We start from the raw sequence: 22460 nt of genomic DNA, 5'->3' as shown, positions 1-22460 counted from the left end.
TCCCCTCGTGCTTCCGAGCGGCACTTGCCATACGCCATACTAGATCTCCCTGGTGAAAAGATCGGGGTTTGACTTTAGTATTATAGCGGCGTTGGGCCCTTAATTTAGATGCTTCCTCCTGAATGCGAACTTGATCTCGGAGCTCTTGAACCAGGTCCAGGCTTGTTAGCATACTTTCTTCATTAAGACGCGCGTCGAACAGGCGGCGCCGTAAAAAGGGCTCTCCAATCTCGACCGGAATCATTGCGTCTACTCCATATGCTAAGCAGTAGGGTGTCTCTTGTGTTGTTGACTGAGCGGTGCAGCGATATGTCCATAAGACTTCTAATAACTCGTCAGCCCACCTTTCTTTGGCATCTCCCAACCTCTTTTTAAGTTCTCGCAGTATGACCTTGTTCGCTGCTTCGGCTCGCCCATTTGTTTGTGGGTGTTCGACTGAGCTGGTTATATGTTGTATATGGAGTCCCCTATAGAACTCAGCTAGCCCCTTGTCGATGAACTGTCTACCATTGTCCATTATGACGATGCTTGGTATGCCAAACCTGCACACTATATTCTTCCAGACAAATTTTTGTACCTGCTGGGCCGTGATCAGGGCCAGTGGCTCCGCCTCAATCCATTTAGTAAAGTAGTCTATAGCTACCAACAAGAATTTTACCTGACCTTTCCCTGGGCTGAAGGGCCCTAGAATATCCATGCCCCACTTGGCGAAAGGCCAAGGGGAGGTAATACCGTGCAACTCCTCTGACTTGAGATGTATCATGTTACCATGTTGTTGGCACTGGGTGCACTTCCTTACGTACTTCTCGCAGTCTTCCTTGACAGTCGGCCAATAGTATCCTGCTCGTAATACCCGAGCTGCCATGGTTCTCGATCCTGAATGTAAGCCACAGATTCCCGTGTGTAACTCTTCCATAATATACTGGGCTTGGTGGTTTGTGACGCATTTTAACAGAGGGTTGGAGAAACCCCGTTTGTACAATTCTTCACCAACCAAAGTGAATCGAGAAGCTTTCCTACGCATGATAGGGTCATCAATTCCATCTGTGTCACCGTGTTAAATGAACTGTATAATAGGAGTCATCCACCCTTTCTCCTCTGGTGCGACTGTCTCAGTAGTATTGCATTCTGCCAAAGTTATAGTAGGACGGTCGAGTGTGGCATGGATCACTGTATGATGTTGTCCCTTGACTTTGGTAGTTGCTAACTTCGAGAGCAAGTCGGCTCTGGCATTTTGGGCTCTATCAACATGCTTTACGCTTGTTGTTCTGAATCTGTTCAACATGCCCTGCACAACGTGATAATATCGTAATAGGAGGGGGTCCTTTACCTGGAAAGTGTCGTCCAAGTGTCCTACGACCAATTGCGAATCAGTTCGACATGTCACCGTATTTGCTCCCATGTCTGCTGCGAGGGTCAACCCTGCGATTAATGCCTCATATTCTGCCTGATTGTTAGAGGGTTTAAAGCCAAAGCGCAAAGCTTGTTCGAGTAGTAAATCATTCGGTCCTTGCAAAACAATCCCAGCGCCCCCGCCTTTCGCGTTTGAGGAGCCATCCACCGACAGGATCCAACCTTCCTCGCGTACGTCAGGATCTCCCGTTAATTCGTTGACAAAGTCTGTCAGGCATTGCCCTTTGATCGGCCCTCGAGCTTCACATCGAAGATGATACTCAGATAGTTCCACGGACCACCCAACCATTCGGCCGGCGAGGTCGGGTCGCCTTAAGACTTTGTGTATGGGGTAGTCAGACTTGACTATTACCTCGTTCCCCTGAAAGTACGGTCGCAGTCGTCTGGTTGTTATCACAAGTGCTAGGATTACCTTCTCCACTATCTGGTACCGCAGTTCTGCATCATGTAGGGCTTTGCTGATAAAGTATACGGGTTGCTGGTCCTCTGCATGATCTTGTACAATGGCCGCGCTGACAGCATTGGTAGAGATGGCTAGATATACTAACAGGGGTTTCCCCTTGCTAGGCTTCTGTAGTACTGGGGGAGAAGACAAATATTCCTTTAGTGATTGGAAAGATTGCTCGCAAGCCTCATCCCATACGAATTTTTGTGCTTTTTTCAGGAGCTTCAGCATTGGCTGGATTCTTTCTGCTAATTTAGGCATAAAACGTGACAACGCAGTTAGCCTCCCTACCAATCTCTGTATCTCCTTGATGTTGGATGGACTCCTCATGTTGACAACCGTTTGGCACTTATCGGGGTTGGCCTCTATTCCCCTGTGGGTTAACATGAAACCCAAGAACTTTCCGCCTGCAACCCCGAAAACACACTTTTCTGGATTCAGTCTCATGTCATACTTCCGTACAGCTGCCAAGACCTCATCCAAATCTTTGACGTGTTGTTCGAATGAATCTGACATGACTACCATGTCGTTGACGTAGACCTCCATACATTTACCGATGAGATGACGAAACACCTTGTCCATTAACCGCTGGTATGTGGCGCTAGCATTTTTTAGTCCAAAAGGCATGACTTCATAGTAAAAGTTAGCTTCTTCCATGATGAATGCCGTTTTTTCTTTGTCGGGAGGATACATTGGAATTTGATTGTACCCAGAGTACGCATCCAGAAAACTGAGCACCCTGTGTCCAGCTGCACTGTCTACCAATCTGTCGATGCTTGGGAGAGGGTATGTATCTTTAGGGCACGCCTTGTTGAGGTTGGTGTAGTCTGTACACATCCGCCATTTTCCATTTGCCTTTTTTACCAATATTACGTTGGCTAACCAGGTCGTGTAGGTGGCCTCCTTGATGAAGCCTGCTGAAATTAACTTCTGTACCTCTGCTCTGGCTGCTTCCCTTTTTCTCCACCCATCTTTCTTCTCTTCTGTGCAACGGGCCGAGCTTCCCGAAAAATAGACAGTTTGTGACTGGCTACTCTTAGGTCGATGCCTGGCATGTCGGCCGCACTCCAGGTGAACAAATCAACGTTCCTCTGTAACACTTTCCGCATCTCGGGGGTCTTTACAAGTGTCCGGCTTACATGGGTGTATCGATGTTCATCGAAATGGAATTCCTCTGTGCTTTCGATCGGTTCCACCCTCTCCTCGCTGCTGACCCGAGGATCCAGGTCTACTTCTGCTTCCCCTGGGACCTTCTCAACGTTATTCACTGCTCGTCTGGGAGGAGACTCGGGTCTTTCTCTCAAACTGTCCGCGTAATACCTGCGAGCAGTCAGTTGGTCTACATGCACAGTGATTATGTCTCCTGAGGCGGGTGGAAACTTCATGGCCAAGTGATATGTGGAGACTACTGCACCAAGCGTATTCAACGAGGGTCTCCCTAACAAAATATTATAAGAGGTGTGAGCATCAACAATAAGGTACCGGATTTTTACCGTTCGTGTTACCATTCCTGTCCCGAACTTGGTGAATAAGTCGACGTAGCTTTTCGTATTCACTCGCTCCCCTGCGAAGCCCACGATCGGCTCTGAGTATTGTTGGATCTCTTCTTCTGGAATTTTCAGCTTCCTGAGGGTGCCCCAATATAGGATGTCCACCGAACTACCTGGGTCCACCAGGGTTTTCCTGACCGCAAAATCCTCGATCTCTACTGATATCACCATTGGGTCGTCATGCTGGGGGTCGATCGCTTGGAAATCGTCTTCTCGGAACGTGATGGGTGGCATGTGCCGTCTGGGACATACTGTCACGGCGTTGACACTCTGGATTGCTCGCACATACTTCTTTCTTGCAGACGTAGTGGCCCCACCTCCTGCGAAACCTCCGGAGATGTAGTTGATTACTCCTCTCAATGGCCTTTCTCTTGTATCCCGCTCATCATCTTTTTTGGGTTCGGCCCCTCTGCGGGTGCGGTCTCCTTCCCTATCTCGGTACTCTGACGTCCTTCGTGGTCGCTCCTCGTAGCGCTTTTCTCGTTCTCCCCTTGAGGAGAATCCCCCACCTTCTCGTTTTACGAATCTTCTTAGGTGTCCTGCCTGTATCAATTCCTCGATTTTGTCTTTTAAGGTAAAGCATTCCTCTGTTGTGTGCCCATAATTTCGGTGATACCGACAATGCTTGGTGGTGTCGGTGTTCGGGGGAGTCGGGGCCCTTCGAGGGGCTGTTATTAGATCGGTGTTCAGTGCTTCTTCCAGAATTCTTGCCCTATTGGACACGAGTGGTGTGTACCTGTTGTATTTCGACTGCCTAGAGTCTTTGAACCTGTGGCCGGATCGGGGTGCTAACGCTCGCTCCCTATCATGGTGCCTTTTCTCCTGTGCATCCGATCGAGTTGTATTGCAAAATTCTTTCAATTCCTCCATCTGCATGAATTTAGTGGCCCTGGTCCGAAGTTCGTCTAGATTGTTCACGGGCTTCTTGCATAGACTGTCAACAAAAGGGCCAGGCTTTAGTGCTGTGATGAGGTGGTGCATGGCGACCTCAGGATTCAAATTAGAGATATTCAAGGATATCTTTCTGAATCGTTCCATAAACTCCCCTAGAGACTCTCCTTTTTCCTGTCGTATATTTACCAATGCCAGAGAAGTAAGGTGGTGTGGCTTACTAGTGGCAAACTGTATGCCGAAATGGGTGGCCAACGTATCGAAACAGTCGATAGAGTTGGGTGGCAATCGTGTGAACCAATTGAGTGCTGGCCCTTTCAGGGATGTTGGGAAAATACGACAGAGGATTGCGTCGTCCGAAGTGTACAATCCTGCCTGGGTGGTGAAGATGTCCACGTGCTCCTCCGGATCAGTAGTGCCATTGTACTAGCTCATAGTTAACCCCTTCCAGCGCGCGGGAAGTTCTGCTTCCATGATCCCGTCCACGAAGGGGTGGCGTCTGGCTGCTCTGGGCCTTGCTTCTGTTTGGTTGGTGGCGGTTTGTGCTCGGGACTCGTCTCGTCCGGTACCATCCCCTCCCTCTTCATTGCTGCGGGATTCCTCCCTGTGGGGGGGATTCTGCTCAATTTGCGCTCGCATCCGTTGGTTCTCCTCTCTTAGGGCATTCAACTCTTCCTGGTTCTTGCGCCTTAACTCTTCCAACTGGCGGTTCATCTCTCGTTGCATCTCTGCTGCTACTGAATTATGATCGACTGCTGCTCTTGTCGACACCATCCTACTTGAGAATTGTCTGGCCCCACGGTGGGCGCCAATTGTACCTGATCGATACTATTTAGGTGCGGAACCAGACGGTCTCAAGAACCCTCTGTGTCGAACCTCCTCCTGTTCCTCCCTGGACTCCTCCTGAGACTCCCAGCCGTCTGCACTCCCAACCGTATGCACTCCGGGGGTGGGGGTACCTGCAGGCACTCCGACGCTCAAGTTAGAGAGTGATTGATATGGGTAGTAGTAAGTTAATCAGAAAAGTGTACCTTTACCTGTTCACTAGGCCTTAATTTATACTGATTTCTTAATGGACCTGTTATTAATATTTGCGGGCCGTTTGTATTTGAGGATCGATTCCTTCTTTTCCGATTGAGGTTGCACGCATCGGCTCTTTCCTTATTGGCAGGAATTGTTCTTTTGTGCCTTTAATAAAGATCAATTCTTTCCATTCCAGAGTTTGTCCATCTGTACTTTTCACATATCAGTTCCTTCCTTTTTAGGGTTTGGCCGTCTGTACTTCTCAAATATCAACTCCTTCCTTTCTTGGCCGTCTGTACTTCTCCAATATCAACTCCTTCCTTTCTTGGCCGTCTGTTGGCATGATGCCCCTCTGTAACGCATGTTCAGCCCGCTGCCCCTTGGGCCGGGGTGTACTCGGCCACAAGGGCCGGGAAGCACACGGCCGCTGCGCTTACTGGGCTGCCAGCGCTGCGCTGGAACCAAGCCCTTTGCGGTTGGGCCATCACGTGGGGACGCCCCTATCTGGGCCGGGATGATCCCGGCCAGTTTCTTCTCATTAGGCCGAGTACTACTCGGCCATGTACTAACATTTTTATTTTACAATTTTATAAATTATAATTTTATAATTGTGTAATTACATAATTATATAACTTTATAATTTTAATATTTTAATTCAAAGTTGTATAATTATAAAATTATGATTTTTTTAAATATAAAATTATGACATATTTTCAAATTTTATTCAAAATAATAAAATCATAATTTTATAATTATATAATTTTAAATTAAAATAATAAAATTATTTGTCCAAAGGTTTGGTGCAAGGTTTTTTTTTTCTCCCATAAATAATGAAAAATTCATTTGGTTAAATAAAAGTATTATATGAAAAAATTTGTATAAATTTTATGGATATAAGTAGTAATGTATTATTTTTATTGAAAAATTTATTAATTATATGATATTGCTATGCAATAAGACTTTTATTTTAACATTGTTCGGAATTCAATAAACTATCTCTCCCAAGATAGGAGTATATAAGATTTTTCAAAAATAAAGTTGTTATAATTTTATGAAATATAAAATTATAATATACTTTTATTTTTTATTCAAATAATAAAATCATAATTTAATAATTATACAATTTTAAATTATAATAAAAGTAAAAATTATAAACTTATAGAATTATAAATCACAAATTATAAAATTTTAAAATTTAAAATTTTAAAGTGATAAAATAATAAAATGACATGTGATACTCAACAAAGAGATATATGACATAACAAGATAATAACTACATAAGCTTCTTAATAGAAAAAATTAACAACGGACATCCAATTTAACAAAATAAATTTATTAGTGCTAAATAGATCACAAAAATTTATTAGTGACTCAATTAATTGAAAATTCTCAAACTCAAAAATAATTAAACTAAATTTATATATTTTATTAAAATTTTAATTTTATGTTTGGATAATTACTGTTTATTGTAATAATAGTTATATTACATTTTTAATTCTATTTATTATAAAAAAAATGGATGCATCGCAATTTGAAAACATATTCTTTAGCTAGTAATAAACTTAATTTTCTAACAGCGTAGTTAGTAATGTTTTTTTTTTTTTCTAAAACCTTGTTATTATTGTTTATGATACTAACATTTTATAACATAGAATTGATATTTATAAATTAAATATTTTAAAAAATTATTTAGGTTTATCTTATATTTAAATATATTATTATTTGGAATAAAGGTGCTGTTACCAAATTATAGGTTGAGCCTGGTGTTGGTATGTTTCAATGGTCCAATTAGGACCATTTAAACTTGTGATGTCTCAATTGCATGACTATTTCTTTCAGCACCCCATAATTTCTAACCGAACCTCATACTTCTTAAAATGACTATTTTATTATTCATAAACATGATTTCTTAATTACATGGAAAACACATAAAACACATACAAATGGAGAGAATGAAGTAACAAAACAATGAGCTTTCTGTGACCTTTGCGTGAGTGAGATTTGACACAGAAACAAAAGAAGAAGGGTTTTTGTTTTATAGATTTTGTTATCAAAGATAAAGTTTTGAAAGATAATTAAATTAAGTACTATGATATTTTTGATAAAATTTCTTTTATAAAAACTTTGACAAAATTTATTTTTCAAGACACACATTAAGTTTTGTTATTAAAATATTTTATTATAGGTTGTATTGTTAAAAGTTAACAATAATAATAATTATTCCTTTCTCATCAAATCTATCAAACTTCTTCTATTTTTCACATATACGTTTCTGAAACTGTTTTTAAGTAAGAATATATTTAATCCATATATCGGGGAAAGACGAATTTTACTTATTAATTTGATTTTAAGGTTAATTTAGGTTTAATTTTATTATTTTTATATAATATTAAAGTTATTCAAAATTTATTATAAGATATTTGAATTTATTGACTAGTGCAGAATAGACTTTTTAGAGTGTTTTATATGTCTCAGTTCATGTGTAAACGAGACATATAAAGATATGGTGACACATTTGTAATTTTTTAAACTTTTATGCTTCGATTGTACTTAGAATTGAGACAAACTCTATAAAATTTTATTCTTTCTGTTGTTTTGAAATTTTTAAACTAATGGCAGAGTTTTGTGCCTCAAGTCACATCCCTTTATTGGTGGTTTCACATTTTTTATTCTGATATGGAGGTGAAGAGAGATTGTTTTTCATTACCGGCAAGATGAATGGAGGCATCATGAAGTTGTTTCGGTGTGATGCGGTGGTAGAAGATGGTGATAACGACACACTGGCGGCATTTAAGGTTTGAAAGGTGGCTAGAGTTTCTGTTTTGAAAGAAGGATGAAGATGATGATGTAACACACTATGGTTGGTGCAGGTGTGTGTACAAGGATTATGGCTACATGTCATGCTGTTATTGGTTCAAAAAATACATTTTTTTTATTTGTTATGCTCATTAGGCCTCGATTCCCTTCAAAACCAAGACACTAACCCTTGCATATGCCTCAATTTATAACCGATGCATAAACAAATTCTTTTTTACTTCGTCAACATATGTCTCAGGTATAAAACCTAAGTCAAAAGGCCAAAATAATCGCGGCATGATCTCTTTCCTACACTAATGTGTATTACTTGAAAATATTTAAAAGTAAAATTACTTTATATTATATAAGCCGGAACAAATTTAAGTTCTAAGTTTTAATTATACGTCCATTTAAGAATTACATTATTTTATAAAATTTAAATTTAATTTATTATATGTATATATTATATACTAAACATAATTACAGTTTTTTTTTCTCCATTTTTCTTTCATTTTATCATTACATATCATGTTATCTCACCTTATGTACATAACTGACTTCTAAAAGTAGATTTTTAAAGTAAATAAACTAGTTATTTAATCAAATTATAAATTAGTCTCACTAATTTAAAATTACACATAAAATATTTTTTAAAGTTTTTAATCTATAAATTAAAAACCAGTTATTTTTTTAGTTATATTTGATGTAATTTATAATATTTTTACAATTTAAATTTGTTTTATTTAATTTATATAGATATTAATAATTATACTATTTTCAATTTTTGTTGACTTAATTTATAAGTTTTTAAATAATTAATCGTAATATCTTAAAGATCTTAAATAATTAATTATTATATCATATCAGAATGTATTATTTATTAATATCTCATAGATATTTTATAATGTTAGAATATATACAGCTGTTATATTAATTTAAGAAATTAAATTTAAGTCAATCTTATAAAAAAAAAACAACCTGCGATATTTGCATTAATTTATATATTATTATTGGGTCATATTTCTAACCTTTTGGTCATATTTCATACTATGTGAAATATCCAATTTACTTCATCACTACAAAAAATTTAACATTTTAAAATAAAGTAACTATTATTTTATTACATTATTCATCTAATTAAGCAAATGAAAATTATAAAAAAAAACATTCTAAAGTAAAATAACTAATATTTTATTAAATCATCTTACATAAAGATTTAGCATAACAAAAATTATTAAAAATTTCAATGTAATAATAATTTAAATGATTTTTTAATTATATAAAAAATAAAAATAAAACATAAAATTACTCATTTAAATAAAACGACTTATCCAAATAAATATTAAAAAATGCAATTAAAAATAAATAGATGTACTAAAATACAAATTTAATTACAAACTTTTTTTTCTTTTTTTAATCTCTAGATCTCTTCTAATAAACACACATGTAAACCACTACCTAAGAACGGCTTAAAACTAGTTATTTAAAAAAGAAAGTAATACTCATAATTATAAAATAACTTTTTTCCTAAAAAATTAAATTTTATTTATTAATAAAATTTATTATATAATTATGTGAATTTACATTTATTAAGTAGTTCATCATTATCAAATATAATATATTTATAAACTGAAGTTTATCAATTAACAAATTACTTATCTGCTATCAATTAGCTTATAAATTCTTAACTATCGTATAAATTAGTTTCGCTAAAGATACCCTATAGCCAAATTAATTATATAACTTTGAAAATCAAATTTAACTGTGAGTTCAGTTGTTTCATGAAGTATTTACACATTTGACAGTTCCAAAACTTGAAAATAAAATCCAAAGTAAATCTTAGCATTAAGCATGCATATATATTATAAAAGCAAACATTCTATATGTCTACTCATAAATCTGTTTCTTGCATTTGAAACTGAAGAGGCAGAAAGAAGTATAAGGTGAAGAAGGAGTAAACAGAAAATAAAAGAAAAAGAAGTTATGAATGCATATTGATGTGTAATCACACTGCCACTGTTCCATTTAGGTTGGAGAGCTGAACCCCAGAGGGTTTCAAATTAAGATCACTATCATCATCTTTTTCACTCTTGCAGGAACAGTAACAAGCATATAACATCAGCTGAACTAGTCCCGAGATTGCTCCAATACCGTTGCTGATCTGAAATAGTTTACAAAGGTAAGGGCAAAAATGAAAAACATTAATAATGATACACAATAGTTGTTTACATAATGATAGAAGTTGACATTTTAGATAGTATTCTTAACATTATTTTTATCTGAATCTTTTTCTTACCACATCCAATTTATTATAAAAAATTAAAAAATAAAGCCAACTGAATTGATTGTGAAATAAGAAAGGAGTGTATATAAGGGAAGAATGAAAATAGTAATAATAATAATAATAATAATTAATGGGTTTGGGCTAGAGGCTAAACCCTAATCTCTAAATGTTAATAAAAATGTAAAGATTTGGTCTTATTTAAAAGCTTTAAATTGAAAGTGGTGTTTATTTCTTTAATAGTGGAAGAGTACATTGTCAAATATTTAAAATAAACGAAAATAATATTAATACTAAAGATAATTATGAGAGAAAAATATAAATTTTGGACAAATTTCTTTTTATTGACTAAATGAACTATTTTGTCTTCGATATGAATCGATCCGCTTTATTTATGGTAATTAAATTAATTTAAGTCCGTAAACCCTTAAATAGATTGCTTCTGTAATCAGATTTTTTCTATTCACATGTCATGATTTAAATATTTTCCAACCAATTTTTTTTGTCCGTACCCCAGACATAATAATTTTGATTCCTTAACTACTTGTTTAAGACCCTGAATTCATTCTCACTCAAACCAACCCATTTGGGATGATTCACCAGAAATAGAAACAATAAGAGGACAACAAGGTGAGAAGTGAAGTTGCTATTTACCAGCACAAAAAGGTCAAAGGGGTGGATGAGAGCATATGTTGTCCAACACAGACCATTAAGGAAGTTAGCCACAGAGAGCCAAAATGGCATGTATTTCACACTCTTAGTTTTTATAACCTTTGCCTGTTTCATCATGCATACAAAGACTATGGTGTGAAAAATGTTATAAATTAACTAGTATGTATAAGCTATGTGATATATAGAAACTTATTAAATATAGAAGACTTACCATAACTGTGAGAGGAGAGACATACATCATAACATTGAAGATATCAGAGAGAATACCAACCACTAATGACCTTTTCTTTGTGCCATGCAGTGCCAGCATTGTTACAAGAGCAACGGCAGCAAAGAAAATAAGCTCGATGAGAAGGAAAATCAGTACCTTCTTCTGAAGTTAGGGAAGAGACAGTTAGTGTTAATGAGAATATTCAATTTCAAAGGTAATGAAATATGGCAGAACATTTGAAAAGAACAAAAGTTTCTTTGATCTTGCGCATCTCTTTAAACTAAAGATATGCTATTGATTTGGCAGGTATGAGTGTTTTGGAGTTAGTTCTAAAATATGCAGTACAACCAATAAAAATCTATCACTTATTAACAATTAACAAACCAAATCGATTAACCCAACTTTTGCATACATAATATATATTTAAGTTCCAATGAGTGGTTACCCCAATATTTGTCCGTGAGAGGACTATTTGAAAACCACAGTGAGATGATTGATACATATTTGAAAGATGAGTACAAAAGAGTCAAAAAGAGAGCTAAATATAGGTGATTCTAGACATTATACGAAGAGAAAAGGGTATTAAAGTGGGACCATGTTATATAATGAAAATGTTGAAATGAATGGGCATAATGAGAGGGAAAAGATACGCACCCGCCCTTTGTTGTTGGCATACATATAATATATGGTAAGATAGAAAAACTCGAACACAAGCCCAACACTATTGATAGAGAGAACTAAAATGCTGTTAGGATGCACAAAAGGCATTCCATAGAACACCCAAAAAGCACAATTCAGAACCGTTGCTATGTAAGGATCAGGCTTGAACTCTTCCACGCTCTTCTTCTTCACTATTCCATAGAAAGTTGGTCTGCACTTCATTTCAAAACCAATCAAAATTTCTAATAACTCCAATTCTGATTAGATGATAATGCAAAATTTTATCGATTCCTCTGTTAATGTATAAATTACTTATTTCGAAAAGCAACATAAATTAGACTAATTACTGAAAACGACATGTAACAAGTGACGAAGAAAAAAAAGGAAAACAGAGCAAAGAAGAAGAACAAGCGTTTACTTACGCAGGTGAGAAGAACAGGCCAAAGGAGATGACATTGCCTGCACAGAAGAACACGATCATGCTAAACCGTTTAAAATTTGTTTTCGTCATTATTACTTTTTTGTAATTTACTCTTCAAGCATAACTAAGTACATTTACGAAGAGAATGGTTAAAATTAATTATGAGCAAGTTCAAGTTCAGTAGATGCTTCCAATCAATAACATGATTATATTCCAAATCGATTGACTAAACGATTACGGTAAAAGCAACACAAAAAATTGATGTTAAGATTGAGAGATTGAAAAATTGAGAAAGAGAAGAACCTATTATTCCGACGACGTTACGAGCAATTGCAGGGTTCACCATTCTCAGTTTTTTTTTTTTTTTTTTCCTTTTCTGCAGAGAGAATTAATAATGCAACAGAAAATCACAGAATGGAAGAGAGAGTGAGAAAGAGAAAGAGAAAGAGAAAAAGAGAATGCATGAGGTTGGGAACCGGTACCAGCCAGAGACAGCTACATATACTTACCTACTAGAACTTTCATTTTATATTTCTGGAAAAATACATATTCAAAGAAATAAAAATTACATGAAATTGAGTTATTTTTAACCCAAGGTTGAATTTCAATCTTATCATTAATTATGAATGAAATCCATGATTATTTTTTTAGGTACTAATGACACATTAGGATTAGGAAGAGGGAAAGAGAGAGACAGCCAGGGATTATTCATATAGTCAGCAGTGTAAACATGTTATGCACAATTAATGATTATTCGTATTTTTTTAATTTTCATAAAAATTAATAATGCATTAAATGAATTATTTTAAATTAACGAAACAATAGTTTTGTGTTTTTATTTTTTGATTTTCATATAAATTTGAGTTAAGATTAGTAATATTTATTTCTAAAATATGTAATTAATTTTTAAAATAGTTATTAAACAAAAGAATTGTTAAAAATAAAATAGGTTTTTAAAATAATGATTAAAAATAAATTATTTATAAAATAATTAATTTTTAAAATAAAAATTAATATTTAAAAAAAAGTATGTATACGAAATAAGTTTTTAAAATAATTGTTAAAGATAAAAGAAACTTTTAGAAACGATTAAGATTAAACTACTAATAAATAATTAATTTTTAAAATAATAATTAGAAGTACAACTAAAAAGTGAAATATAGATATAAAAGTAGCAATTATCTTTCTTTATATTATGGAAAACACGTGTTTATATTTTTTAATTTTTATAGAAATTTGAATTAAAATCGATAAAAGTAAATAATTAATTTTAAAATAGTTATTAAATATAAAATTAGGAAAATAAAATATGTAAAAAAAATGTTTGTATAATAATTATAAAAGACAAAATATATTTTTAAAAAAATATTAAAAATAAACTATTTATAAAATAATTAATTTTTAAAATAATAATTTAGAGTAGGACAAATTTTTTTTATATAGTTATAAATAATTCAGTTACATTTAAATATGACTATTATATATGCATATGCATGTAAAATGTTTTTCTTTATTTCTCATTTCTTTTTTGAAATTAGTATTTGTACTGTTTTTAAAGAAATATTTAGTCAGATTTTCCATTTTTTTTACTAGATTGTTTCGGTCAATACATGCAGTGTTAGATTTCAATGAGATATTTATGTATCTCTTCATTTTACTTTATGTGTAGTTCAAGTTTTTTTTTTTAAAATCAAATTATTTGTCATTATGTACAGTAATCATAATTATATAAACATTAAATACTAAAATAAATTATTTTATCCTTAGTAGTGAATACAATAATTGGAGGAGAATATTGGTCACCTTCATTACAAGTTATAGCTAATTGGACGAGAAAGCAAATTAATGTCTTAATTATTTATAAAAATGTGTATTATGAAGTCTTGTTATAGAAAGATGTAATAATTATTTTTTAAAATATATGAGAGGAAAATGTGAAATATTTTGTAAAATTTTTTCTTTTTAACGTTGAGGAAATAATATATAGAATAGCATATTACTATTCAATTGCAATCTATAAATACATAATCGAGTGGTTTATTTTTATCACAACTTTATATATATATATATATATATATATATATATATATATATATATATATATATATAATTACGTGTATTTATATAATAATTACAGGTTGTGAATTTTTAATTCTTAACATATTTGTTGATTATTTGGTCTCCTATGAATATATCATTTTGCTCAAGCATATGTTTTGATACATGAAAGAGATCTTCTAAATCCCAAAAGTTAACTAGAAGATGAAAAAAAAAAACTGAGATTAATAATTTCATACTAACTGAGATTATTTTTTTTTACACTCAATACATATTACTATCGTGAACTATGTATAATGATTTACCGAATGATTAATTTTTGTTCATTAACTTTTTTCTTTTAATTTGAATGAGAAAATCTTTAAAGAAAAGATTAAATGAAACACAGATAATAAGACACATGTTAGCTAACTTGATAATAAACATGAATAATAATACGTTGACTTTTTAAATTTTCCAAACATTTAAAATATAACACAATTAAATGAAATTAAGATATTTACTGAAAAGTAAACATAATTAAGAATTTTAATTATGCAATATCTTTGAAAGAACGTGACTGTGTTTAAATTTAACATTAAATATTAAAAAAAGTATTTAAAACTTGCCACTAAATTATCTTCTTTCTTGAATTGGTTTTATATATAATTAGGGAAGTTATCACATTTACAATAATAGAAAATAATGGATAAAATTAAAAATTTAATAATTGTGGATAATTTAGTACATATTATGAAAAGATATTAATGGAAATAACAATGACATGCCAAAACTGTGTGAAAAGCAAAAATCATGCACCAAAGAATAATTACTAAAACTAATATATAAGTATTAATTGTTATAGATTAAATATATATTAAAATCTAATAAAAAATATTTCTTTTCTTGGCTTAATTTTATGAAGTTCTAACGAATAATAGCAAACATGTTCTACCCCTTCCGCCTGTTACAGTCAAACTTCTACTTTATTTAATATTAGGAAAGAACAGAAAGAATCACAAATTAGGTACACAAAAATTTATGGGATTAAATATGTATTTTTATCCTTCAAGATTTAATGAAATTTGGAATTAGTCTTTCTTTGAAATTTTTGATCAATTTAGTCATTTATATATAGAGATGTGTGGATTTAATCATTTTAATCAAATTTTGTTAAGTTTAGTTGATGTTTTAAACGCATTTTAAGATAATATTTGAGTTAACATTAAAAAAAAATATGTTAAATGGGATATACAATTTAAATACTATTATGAAATGTATTTGAAATGTCAAATAAATTTAAAAAAATTTGATTAAAATGATTAATTTCATGTATTTTTAAAAATAAAAAATTAAATTAATTAAAAACTTTAAAAAGGATTAGTTCTAAATTTTAATGAAACTTGAACTACAAAGAACATATTTAATCCTAATTTATTTGATGTATTGAATATCTAAAAATATGAATTCGGTGGGTTTTGTTTTTGCTTATAAAGATAAAGTTATATCTTTGTTATAGATAAGAGCAACCTAGGTATGCTTCATCTTTATCTGTCCATGACAATTTATTTGTGTTGAATTTGGCTATTACAAGCCACAGAAAATATTTTCTTTTTACAAGAAGAGAACATAGAAAATTATTTTAATATTTTTATATAAAATGATAATATATTATTTGAAGTTAAAGTTGTGAAAAAAAAAAAGTGAACTGATAAAGATGTTTTAGGAAGGGGTAACTCATACTAATTATCATGACTTGATGGGCAGAAAGTAACTTTGTCTCTTACAAGTTTTTCATGGATCAAATAGTGAAAATGTTTTTTTTTTTTATATTAAGTTTATTATTTTTAAAAGGAAATAAAAATATAAAGTTAAATAGGTGATGATAATGTTCAGACTACAAGTTTAGCTTCTTCTAGACTTTCGTGTTTGGTTTGTGGGATCCAGTCTAACTGATCTAATCCTTTTAAGTAATCATTTCAATAACTATTAAGACTTAATATAATTTTCTTGATGTAAACTATTTTTAAAACATTATCATAAAATTAATTTTTCTTTGCATGCTTAATTAATCTCATTTTTCTATCTTTACTTTTATTTTGTATTTAAAAGAATTTAATTTCAACTAATATAACATATCATAAGTTCATTATGGTAATATATATTAAATATATGCATTTCAATAAGTCTATATAAGTTGTCATAGGTTTTGACTTTTAAAGGATGTTATACCTTTTTAAAGGTTACATCTTTTGTCTTTGCAAGAAAAATGTAAAAGTTAGTTAATTATTATTGTATTTTGTCACTAAAAGTATCAATAAATTAAGAGAAGAAAGTGTGCTTATTCGATTTCTTAAGTTAATTTCTAAGATATGTAAGACTTATAAATATACTAGAATACTATATAATTGATTAAAAGATTTTTAAATATGATTTTTAAAATAATTACTATAACAAGAAAAAAAAAACATTACCATGTATAAGAAATACAAATTTGGCAATTATACAAAAATACTTATTATGGATAAATTCTAACTAAGTTCTATTATATATAGATAAAATGAAATATGAAACATGAAAGTGTTGTATGCGAAAATTTAAGCCAAAAGGAGAATTTAAATATTTTATTATTGAAATTTATAAAATAAATATATTCTTCATTTATTTAAACATTTTTTTAAGAAAAACTTCTAACTTTTTACGTTTCTAAATTTAGAGAGTATGAATTAGAAATGGCATAACATATGACAGTCTAATTCGATTTTTTGTTTTTAGTAAGTTTTTTCCTTTCTCTTATATCCCTATTTTTTTCTTGTACATGTAGTTTGGATTTGCAAGTAAAATTTGAATTGAATAAATAAATTTCTACTAGTCTGCATTCATAATAATGCTTAATGTCTAGTTCGTGATTTAGCATCTCTCTAAAAGCTAAAACTTTAGGATAATAAATATATTAAAATACTTAAGTGATTTTAATTCAATTTAAACTACATCACTCAAATAATAAATAATGGACAAGTTATAATATATTAACACTTTAGTGATAATTAATATTTTTTTAAAGTTGAACCCATAATCTCTCGCACCCTCTCTTTCAACTTACTATTTAGTCACCTTATAATTTTTTAATGACAATTAAATGTTAGAACAAGAAAAATAAACTAACACTTTAGTGACATAGATATATTACACTCACTAGTGCAGGGAAGGGAAATGACAGCGGTTATTTTCAGCTTTTGGCTTCGGGTCCGCAACCGCTGCATATACGACCGAGGTAAAAAACTAGTATTTTATGCCTCGGTTACAACCCGAGGCATATTTAATTTTTACTGCCTCGGTTCTCGCAGAACCGAGGCCTAATGAGCATCAGAAATTCAAAAAAAAAACACGCAGCGGCACCGGAAGAACCTCCTGTTACACACTGAAACCTTCCACCGTCCGCGGCCATGGCTGCGCTGTCCTCCGCCATTGCTTCCGTCGCCAAACCCTTCTCGTTGCCACAAACGCGCCGAGCTAGAGTGGCGGCGGTCCACTTTCCCAAACCCTACTTCAAGAAAACGGAATTCAACTTCGTCGAAGTTTCACACACACTCCGTTCCCTTCCCCGTCTTTGTGTTTCCTCCAACGACGCTCACTTTCCTCCACGCAGTGCACGACTCCTCAAAGGTGCAGCGACGGTGGTGGTGGGTCGAAGAAGAAGAAGAAGCCGCGGCGGTGCGGTGCTGCGACGAAACGATGCCCTGGAACGTCGGAGGTGTGCGGGACGGTGGCGCAGAGCTGCGCTGGAGCGTCGGAGGTGCGCCGGAGGTGCGCCGGACGATGGGACCTGTGCGTGAAGGTGGTGCTGGTCGTCGGAGAACTGAAGGTTGGCCGGAGAAGACGAATTCGCAGAAAAACGGAGAAGATGAAATGGCAGAACAACGAAGGAATTGGGGTTTTTTAACCCTACGAAGGGATACTGCCTCGGTTATTCGAAACCGAGGCATATTCTACACTTACTGCCTCGGGTAGGTGCTGAACCAAGGCATATATTACACTTACTGCCTCGGTTATTACAGAACCGAGGCATATTCCTTAAGTAAAAAAAAATAAAAAATTCAAATTAGGGGTCAACGCAGTGGTCAAATTTTTTTAGCACTATATGCCTCGGTTATTACAGAACCGAGGCATATTCCTTCAGTAAAAAAAAATAAAAAATTCAAATTAGGGGTCAACGCAGTGGTCAAATTTTTTTAGCACTATATGCCTCGGTTATTATGACAACCGAGGCATAAAAGTTCAATTTAATTACAAAACTGCCACCGCGTGCTTTTATGCAGCGGGTCCGCATGAACCGAGGCATATACAGCGCTGTAAAAGCTCTAAAATACACTAGTGACTATGTTAAATGAATTACTATGTGACATAGATATATTACACTATGTTAGAACAAGATTAAGTTTTTAAGGAATAATAGATGTATAATTAATAATAAATCACATTAGTATAATTTATGAAGAATCACAAATGTGTAAGAAGATAAAATTATATATATATATATATATATATATATATATATATATATTGATATAGTATAAATATTGAATTACTTTAAGAATTATAAAATTTCAAGTTCCACTAATATTGAAAGAACGGCATCATGATGAGAAACTGACTGGGATTTATGATAATTGTACAATATTAATAAAATATTTAAGTCTCATGTGGTTTTCGAAAGTTATCCTATTAATAATCTAGGTTGCCTAACTATTAAGTAAACCATTAAATGAAAAATAGTTTAAAGCGTTGGTCGTGGGTGTTCAATATTTTAGAAGTTGTTTATATTTATATAGATAATATTGAGTTGATAAATATTCAAAATGAATATTATTAATTCAAATTATTGGAATGACAAATTATTATACATATTAATTTATTTTTGTTTTTCTAAATGTTATTTGTTTTGTTGTTTGATTTAATAGTGTTTTATAATACAAATAGATGATGTCACACTACTATTATAGATATAAAAAATATAGGTGGGGATTGTTTCATATATCCATATCATATGTTTTTTATTATCTTAAATATAATATATTTGATTTTTTTAAAAATATTATTGATAAATAGTAGACATGCTCGTAAATCTTTTAATGTTCAATCTGAGAAAGTTAAAAAGGACGCCAACGAAAATGATGGTTACCTGTGGTTAAGTTCTTTCATATATTTTATAATTGACGATTTACACAAAAATAAATAATAGAGTTGTTGAGTATATTAAAATTTTGTGAGTTCATATTTTAAAAATCTCATGAGATATATTCGTACCTGTGTTATTATTTTCAAAATAAAATTACAAACGAGTTATAAATAAAATGGATTTGAAAGACAACAACCATATAGTTTATTTTATTAGTGAAAATATGTAATTTGTAGAGTGATTATTTTTCTAAAACGCAAAGAATTAATTGCATTACTCAAAGTAGAAAAGAGGAACCTTAAATTATTAGTTACATTAAATGAAGATGGGGCTCAAAAATAACATCTTTGAGTCACGTGACTCTCGTTTTAGAGCCCACCTATTTCAACTTTTTCTTATCTTAAAGTGTTATATTTATTTTGGAAAAAAATCACTTTCATACTTTACTATAATTTTTACACTTAAACGACACTTAAATATTTAATCTTCAGACAATATTTTCTTAGTTTTAATTCAAAAAGTATCATCTTTTAAAATAACTTTTTTAATAATTGCAACTAGAAAAAAGAATTTCTAAAATTTCTAAAACATAAAACAATTTCTTTATCATAATTTGATTTAACTTCTGTGCATAAGTTGATTTAACTTATAGAAGAAATTTAATACGTTTTACATTTTTATTTTATTATCTTATAAGTAGAGATAAGAATAGACTATTTCGTACATCCCAATAACCTAATCTATACCAAATCCAAACCAAAATTTTCAAACAAAAAAAAAACATCGTATACTTATTGCGTCGACATATTTCAATAAATATTTGATATAAGTATAAATATTATATTAAATTTGTTATTGTTATTGTATATGAAAATATATATTTATTTGTATTTTTAAATATTAAATATGTTGGCTTATGTAATTTTTCACATCCATCAATAAATTTATGACTTATCTAGGAGAAGTTTTATACTTATTGTACATGTTATCACAAACATGTCAAATCATACTTTAAAAATATTTTCATATAAACTTGATTTTTATAAAAATATCATATAATTTATTTTTCCTCTATATTGGTATAGAATTATCACAAAATAGACATTCAAATAAACTTGTAAAATACCAAATTATTAGTTAATTAACACATACGTACATGGGAGAAAGAATTATACGTAGACGAAGATTAAGTTTTCCTTTTAGAGATAGTGACTCGTGGTCAACATTTTCAACGAGACAAAGGTCTTCAGAATTATGCTCGAGGAGAAAACAATACATGGCTATGAGGAACAAAAAATATATTTCCTCCTAAAAACACCCTTAAAATAAAAGTAAGAAAAAAATAATTATATAATTTATGGTAGGTCAAAAAAAATTTCATTTCTTGGTTACAGCAATGAAAGATTCTTCGGTTACTACATCATCTTCATGGCCAAGATTCTTTGTCTCCATTAACCCAAAAAACAAACAGAAAATAGTAGCAATGTAAAGTGTAAATGTAAGCACACACTAAAATGAGAGAGAAGAAGGAGAAGAAAATGGAACACACCTTTTCTCGAGTGTTGTTTCTCTCTGCTATAAAGTTCTGTGCTGAGCTGAGAAATGTTTGAAAGAGGTTATGGATGATCATACAGAAACATTCCAAATGTATTTATAAGCAAATCGGTCAGTGCAAAGTGTTAGAAGAAGGTATTTAAGCCTAATCTCTAGCGGTCCGATAGTGGGTGGAACAGAATGTCCAAAAAAGTTTGTTAACATAGATTCTAAATTAACTCTGATACTATATTAGAAGTGGAGTTTAAGCCTAACTCAATCTTCCACAAAATTAAGGATTGTACTCACCTGTATATTATGAATTAGTTTTATCTCTAATTATGGAACTTTCGATCCAAAATCCAAAGAGTTAAGGAAATGAAGAAGTGCATAAATAAATGAAATGAAATGAAATGTAGCTGGCTAGAATAGTTACCGCAGCAAAAGTAATTCACCAATGAAATGAGGTAAAATTAATGGAGAAAGAGATTAGTCTATGAGCTTCTGATTACTACAAAGACGTGGCCATTGTAAGAGAAGTGGGATGATGCAAATTGGTGTTGCTTGCACAGAACAGAAATGGTTTTATTTTATTATTCAAATTTTTGTAGCTTAGGATGCTGCTAGCTACTCATGATTGGGATAAGAGATGAGAGCATGAGTTGAACCTTGGAAGGATGGGTTTTAAGCTTTGTTTGTTTTCAAAATATTGAATCCATTATTAGTTTGGAAAACATTATTTATTTATGGTTAGTTAGTCTATATCATAATTAGATTATGCTAAAATTAATAATAGGGTTAAATATGATTTTGGTTCCTTAATTTTAAGTGAATTTTGAAATTAGTCCATTTCAAAACTTTGGACCAATTTAGTCCTTCATCTCTCGAAATACGTGGATTTAGTCCTTTTAATCAGATTTTGTTAGATTTATTTGATATTTCGTACGCATTTTAGGATTGTATTTGAGTTGTTTATACTGTTTGACACATTTTTGTTTTGATGTTAAATCAAATACTATTATAAAACGTGCTTGAAATGTCAAATTTGATTAAAAAGATTAAATTCACATATTTCGAAAGATGAAAGACTAAATTGGTTCAAAGTTTCGAAATAGACTAATTTCAAACTTCACTGAAAATTAAGGGACCAAAAACATGTTTAACCCTTACTAATAATAATCGAAATATTGTTGAAAATATATAATTGAACTATAATAAATTATCAATTTGTTGAAATATTTAATCTTTAATTTTCTGATAATCTCTACATAGAAGTAAAATTTGTAACCTGACTATGCGCTATGAAAAGAAGTGATTAAGGCAGCCTAATTCAGCCTAATTCATGAGA

The 22460-nt window shown here is 31.9% G+C and overlaps 3 protein-coding genes across 3 annotated transcripts; all 3 read right to left on the bottom strand.

Annotated features, from left to right (window-relative positions):
* Positions 1 to 1057: 1057 nt before the first annotated feature.
* LOC114180914 (retrovirus-related Pol polyprotein from transposon 17.6) lies at positions 1058 to 2695 on the bottom strand. Its single transcript, XM_028067208.1, has one exon. It carries the CDS (start codon positions 2693 to 2695, stop codon positions 1058 to 1060), a length of 1638 nt encoding a protein of 545 aa, XP_027923009.1.
* Positions 2696 to 2781: 86 nt separating this feature from the next.
* Positions 2782 to 4389, bottom strand: LOC114180913. Its single transcript, XM_028067207.1, has one exon. It carries the CDS (start codon positions 4387 to 4389, stop codon positions 2782 to 2784), a length of 1608 nt encoding a protein of 535 aa, XP_027923008.1.
* A 5562-nt stretch (positions 4390 to 9951) lies between these two features.
* On the bottom strand, positions 9952 to 21201 carry LOC114181426 (bidirectional sugar transporter SWEET6b-like). The gene is made up of 7 exons (XM_028067877.1): positions 21129 to 21201; positions 12667 to 12739; positions 12365 to 12401; positions 11937 to 12153; positions 11283 to 11444; positions 11054 to 11176; positions 9952 to 10279 (listed from the first exon to the last, which is right to left on the bottom strand). The coding sequence occupies exons 2-7, from the start codon at positions 12707 to 12709 to the stop codon at positions 10124 to 10126; spliced, it is 738 nt and encodes a 245-aa protein (XP_027923678.1). The 5' UTR covers positions 12710 to 12739; positions 21129 to 21201; the 3' UTR covers positions 9952 to 10123.
* Between the last annotated feature and the right edge of the window lie 1259 nt (positions 21202 to 22460).

This window comes from Vigna unguiculata, chromosome 4, assembly GCF_004118075.2.
Source record: "Vigna unguiculata cultivar IT97K-499-35 chromosome 4, ASM411807v1, whole genome shotgun sequence".
Lineage (NCBI taxonomy): Eukaryota > Viridiplantae > Streptophyta > Magnoliopsida > Fabales > Fabaceae > Vigna > Vigna unguiculata.
This window is presented reverse-complemented; position numbering and strand designations above follow the sequence as displayed.